At 37.5% G+C, this 6,000-nt stretch overlaps 1 protein-coding gene across 2 annotated transcripts in view; it reads left to right on the forward strand.

Annotated features, from left to right (window-relative positions):
• Positions 1 to 4,686, forward strand: part of CEP135 (centrosomal protein 135) — an 84,375-nt gene extending 79,689 nt beyond the window's left edge. For both annotated transcript variants that reach the window (XM_056558368.1, XM_056558373.1), the window contains exons 24-26: positions 744 to 848; positions 1,634 to 1,789; positions 2,092 to 4,686. In XM_056558368.1, the coding sequence (XP_056414343.1) occupies positions 744 to 848; positions 1,634 to 1,789; positions 2,092 to 2,113 (283 nt within the window). In that variant the 3' untranslated portion in view covers positions 2,114 to 4,686. The remainder of the gene's footprint in view (positions 1 to 743; positions 849 to 1,633; positions 1,790 to 2,091) is intronic.
• The last annotated feature ends 1,314 nt before the right edge of the window (positions 4,687 to 6,000 follow it).

Consider the following 6,000-nt stretch of genomic DNA (forward strand, 5'->3'; position numbering starts at 1 on the left):
AAAGTCTAGTCTGGTATAAAATTGGTATTCTTTTCTGATATAGTGATGGAATATTGTTAGAATATGCTATCATTTTATTATTTGTGGGGAATCTTTGGGACCCATACTGATCCTGAGAAGTAAGCAGCTTATTTTTGTTTTTTTTTATGTTTTTTAATGTAAATATTGCAGACTGCTGGAATAGATTGTCAGAGGAGTAATAAACTTTTTTCTGTTCAAAATGTTATTGAAAAAGCTGAATTAGCTAAATAAGGCTTAAAAAGCTGTTAAATGTTACTAAATCCTATAGATCCTATATTTGCTGTCCAAAAAACTTTATGAAAGTGTTCTGTTTCCAGGTGATTTCCATCCAAGTAAATATATAATAAATAAATGCTAATAATGCACACTTTTGGTTATATTGACGTTTCAGTCCTGTTAGACCTTGGACAGAAATCCGGATTGCTGAGGAGGCTGAATGCAGGTTTAGGTGTCTGCTAAATGCTGTGAAACGAGCAAATGTCACTAAAGTAACTATTTACATGTTTCACAGCATTTGTCCGACTCCTATCTGTGTATACCAGCCTCCGCAGCAATCCGGATTTCTGATGAAGGTCCCATAGGACCAAAAGGCCAATATATGTGTAAATGGATTGCAGAAATAAAAATCGCATCATCTGCACATTGAGCGCCAAGTTTCTTCCTACCTATTCTAGATTTCCGCTGTGTTGTTCTTATTTTAACCCCTGTCTTAATTCCTTTAGTAACAGTCACTCCCGGGAAGCAACCATGCTTCGTAACAAACTTACTCAGTTGCAGTCTGACTACGATATTGCAAAAAGACAACTTACAACTGAAAGATTTGAAAGGTAAGACCCTTCAAAGGGACCCACTATAAATGCCCTAACCATAACATGAAGAGAATAATTAAAGGAGTCATTACTGGAGACTAGGGCTTCTGATAAATGTTTGCAATACTTTTATGTTCTGATCTTCTGTTATGGTTTTCAATAGTGAATGTTTCTAAACTAGAATATTGTAAAGTATGCATCCCCAACCTGGACCCCCAGCCCCCCCCACTCCGTGTCCTGCTCGCAGCGGAAATGCGCTGCTCCGGGCAGCCACACAGGGACTTGCGAGTCACAGTGCGCAGCAACTCGCAGGCCCGTGTGGCTTCTCAGTGGCACATTGCGCTGAGAGCAGTACACAGGGGGAAGAACAGCTGGAGGCACAATATAGGGTAGCTTCATCTGCGTATTTTACACTTCAGATCCGTTCCGTGTGACCCTACCCTAAGAGGAAATCTATCAAATAACGCGTTGCTCAGAATTAATTTGCTGTAATATTATGAATAATACTTTGTTTTATGTATTCCGAGCTGAAATACATATGCTGGAGTATATGTGGTTTAATACCGTCAAGAAATGGGTACATGGGGGAGATTTATCAAAACCTGTGTAGAGGAAAAGTTGAACAGTTGCCCATAGCAACCAATCAGATCGCTTCTTTCATTTTTCAGAGGCTCTTTTCAAAATGGAAGAAGCGATCTGGTTGCTATGGGCAACTGGTCAGGTTTTCCTACACATAGGTTTTGATAAATCTCCCTCAACTTACTCTCTCTTCTATGTTTACATGTATATATTCATTGTAACAGGGAGCGTGCAGTCCAGGAGTTACGGCGTCATGGTCTGTCTACATCATCCATCCGTACCTCATCACCTCTTACTTCAACAATGAAGTCACCTGCTTTATCTCCAGAGCGCTCCATATTAAGACCCGTGGATCGAGGATCTGATAAGTTGGCAGAAAAGTGGGTTTGATTTTTCAATCTTACAAATAACCTTTTTCAGTTGAATTTTTGCACTTAGAATCATAAATACTATAAAGTTGGCTTATTGAACCAGAGCTTGTCTTAAGTATGTTGTAGATGCTTGTAAAGACTCGCATTGTCAGTACAGATCTTAGAAGAGAGGGACAGTTTCTCTAGCAGAATTGAGACGATTTTGTGGTTTGCCACAGTGTTCAGTGGTGTTACACCACTGACAGTCTTACTGAAACTTGATGAATCCCTGTCACTGAAAAGCTTATTGTTCTGTTTTTCTTTCCACACAGGAGTGTAAGTTTCAAAGACTGATGGTTCTGGAACGAGGAAAAGAGACAAACTCTGAATGATTCTATATCTTTAGGTAGTCTTGTTATGCGTTCATTTTTGTATTGTAATTTCATGCTGCATTTGCACAGCATGAACTTCATATAAATCAGGTTAGTAATACCTCACCACCGTTCTTGTATTACTATACATATTGGAACATAATTTCATCCTAATCCATGGAAGAGCAGCAAATAACATTCAGTAAACATCCATATGAAGGACATTATACAGTTACTGAGTAATGGAACTTGGTGATGCTTAGTCTATAGCAGTGTTTCCCAACCAGGGTGCCTCCAGATGTTGCAAAACTACAACTCTCAGCATGCCTGGACAGCCTTTGGCTGTACAGGCATGCTGACAGTTGTAGTTTTGCAACACCTGGTTGGGAAACACTGGTCTATAGGATGTGGCCACCAGCCATATTACAGTAACATTTATGTTGAGGACCTTAAAGGGGTACTCCAAAGGAAAACTTTTTATTTATTTGATTTTTTTTTTATCAGCTGGTGCCAGAAAGTTAAACAGATTTGTAAACTACCTCTATTAAAAAAAATCGTCATCCTTCCAGTACTAATTAGCTGCTATATACTACAGAGAAAGTTCTTTTCTTTTTGTATTTCTTTTTTTTTTTTTTTTTCCTGTCCACGGTGCTCTCTGCTGACACCTGTCCGTATCAGGAACTGTCCATAACATGAGCAAATCCTGATAGCAAACCTATGCTGCTCTGGACGGTTTCTGATACAGATAGAGGTGTCAGCAGAGAGCACTGTGAACAGAAAAAAAATCCAAAAAACATAAGAACTTTCTGGCACCAGTTTATAAAAAAAAATGTTTTTCACCGGACAACCCCTTTAAGATCCAGTGCTGGTGACATTTGAAAACATTTAGGGAGTTATATATGCTACAAAGGTGAATCCAGATGGAAGTGAAATGCAATGGATTTTACCCACGGAATAGCACAGGTAGATCCTGGATTACAGTATGAACAAGTGGGCGATATTTTACAACTATGATTCATACCACATTCTCTGTTTGCCTCACAAATATATAAGCATTCTCTCTCCTGTTAAAGCTGCAGCATGATGTTTTTATTGCAGCTTTGTTGTAGACTTTCAATGCTGATTTTAGCACTATCCCTATTGGTGGGAAATAAAATTGTGGCACATCTGCAACAAAGTCCGCATGTAACGTGTACATTGATCTGTTTCTAGCTAGATCCGCAGTGGGTAACACTTCATACTGTTTTTAAGAAGTATTCAGTTGCTTCAAAAGTCATTTTTTTTTCTCAAAATTTTAAAGGTTCTCTGCTTTTTGGATGTTCTTGTAGTCACAATGTAGGGGATTTATTAAAACTTGTGCATAGGAAAAGTTGACCAGTTTTAATCATTCAGATCACTTATTTCATTTTTAAAAAGACCTGCTAAATTTAATAAGCGATCTGATCGGTTACTATGGGCAAGTGATCAACCTTTCCTATGCACAGGTTTTGATATATCTCCCCAAATATAGAGCTGCTTTTTGGGACGTATTTTCAACAGTTTTTTTGGCCTGTAGTAATTTGATCCATAGCAGCTCAAAATATTGCTGTATTTTTGGCACATAAATGGCTGAACAAAAAGGGTCCAACACCTTTATGGCCGTAACTATTACAGTGATAAAATGAATAAATGTTTACGTAATCAACAGCCCAAAAAACAAAGAGACACATTACCACCTTAAAGCAAATCTCAGGTGTTTCATTTGCACAATGAACTTGATACTGTAAGTATATGGTGTCCTCTCAGTGTTTAATGCAAAAAATGAGCTTTTAATGCATGATCCTACAAAACGTTCACCTTCATATGTCTACAGGATGCCCGTAAGTTGTCTACTTAGTGGGCACTGGGAACTGTCAGGCTTTATATTTACACTATATACCGTATGTATTTAATATTTTTGTGCTAAAATGCAGATATTTTATATATAAATATATATTTTATAGGGTATGTTCACACGTGCATCTTTTTCCTACAGATATGCTGCTGCAGATTTTGTTGCCCATTTACATCAATGGATAGCAAAATCTGCAGCAGAAAATCCGCACTTGTGAACATACCCATATAAAATATTTTGTGACCAAAAGCTTCAAAACCTCATATTCTGACCATGATATTACTTGATATCAGCCAATCTCATGTTAATAATGTGCTGAGATGTTTACTGGTGCCTTAAACAAATTATGACTCTTTTCAGTTTGACAAAAAATTTTCTTTCACTTCCTTTTACTGTTTATAAATGTGAATAATGTAAAACATGTTTTAATGTAATATTGGTCAATTGTGAATTTTTACTGCATTGTAATATATGCCTGACTGTCCTTGTCTATTTATTTTTGTATGAATTACTATTTATAACAAAATAAATGTCTTAATTTTTCGATTTTGTGCACTTTGATGTAATGGGAGGAAGAATTTTACTGAACTAAACTAATTTCTATTAATGTTTTTTTCTTGTTGCACATGGAGGAGATTGTCATGTTAAAACAAGTAGTGAGGGGAAGGGACTATTACATGACCTAGTCGCGTCACAGCAAAGTCAAGCTAGGTTTCCACACAGGTTTTTTTTTTTTTTTTCTGGTGTTTTTTGGAGCCAAAGCCAGAAGTGGATCAAGTAGGAAGGAGAAGTATAAGTTTGTTTCCTATTCCTTTTAAATACACTTCTGGCTTTAAAAAAAAAATACAGTGATAGTTTTCATACAAACGCCAGAAAAAAAAAAACAATGTGGAAACCTACCCTTACAGTCAGCTGCAATTGAAGTTGCGCAAATTGTTAAAGCTTTAGTTACACAACTACATTGTATAGCCCTAGCCTTAAAGGGGTACTCCGCTACTCAGCGTTTGGAACAAACTGTTCTGAAAGCTTGAGCTGGCACCGGGAGCTTGTCATGTCATAGCCCCGCCCCCTAATGCAAGTCTATGGGAGGGGGCGTGGCGGCCAAGGTTTGCACAGTTTTTTTTTTCTAGCATTTGTTTGAAAACTATGACTGTAGCGGAGTACCCCTTTAAAGCCCTTATATATTTTAGAAAAAAGTCTGTAGCGGAGTACCCCTTTAAAGCCCTTATTTATATATTTTAGAAAAAAGTAATCCAAACCCAACGATTTTAGCCAGAATAGATAACCATCTTATGTGTATGTGGGCCTCCCTGGAAATAAGGCATAGGTGTCTGGCTTCTGCTTCACCCCCATCAAAAATACATGCACACCCATCTGAACTAAGTGTGCATGTGTATGACTGGATCAGTAGAAGCAGCTTGTATGGTCACTCTGTAGTCTGTTTTAATGTTAGCATTATTTTCTAGGTATTCTTTTCCACCCATGTCCCTGAAGCCAGATTTGGTTGCTAACTGATGAGAGCATGTATGTCCCAAACAGATCAGCAGGATGCTTCGATTACACTTTGTGCCAGCACTGCTCTGACTCCCTCTACTTCATCTGAAGTGTTCTCACCACAAAGCCTATTATTTCTTTTCATAAGGGAATAGGTCCTTTGTATATACATGTATTAGTGATATCCTACTGTATGTGACCTTCTTGTATTCAGACAACACGTTTTATAAAATCATTCATGCATCTAACATTATATAAGGGTGTATTAATAGGTTGTTCCGTTCATTTGGAATGTATAGAATCCATTAAACTTCATGGTGGCACAATAGGTCTTAAGTGAATTCCTCTGTAAGTCACTTGTTTAAACACCCACATAATGGTAATGAATAGTGGCCCTTTGTCGTCTTGGTAAAGCAATGTAGGATGCCCATTAACATGTAATACCATTCATAAAACGATAACTGTTCTCTGTTGTTTAGTTGCATGAATTTTTATCACTTTTT

Source organism: Hyla sarda, chromosome 1 (assembly GCF_029499605.1).
Source record: "Hyla sarda isolate aHylSar1 chromosome 1, aHylSar1.hap1, whole genome shotgun sequence".
Classification (NCBI taxonomy): Eukaryota; Metazoa; Chordata; class Amphibia; order Anura; family Hylidae; genus Hyla; species Hyla sarda.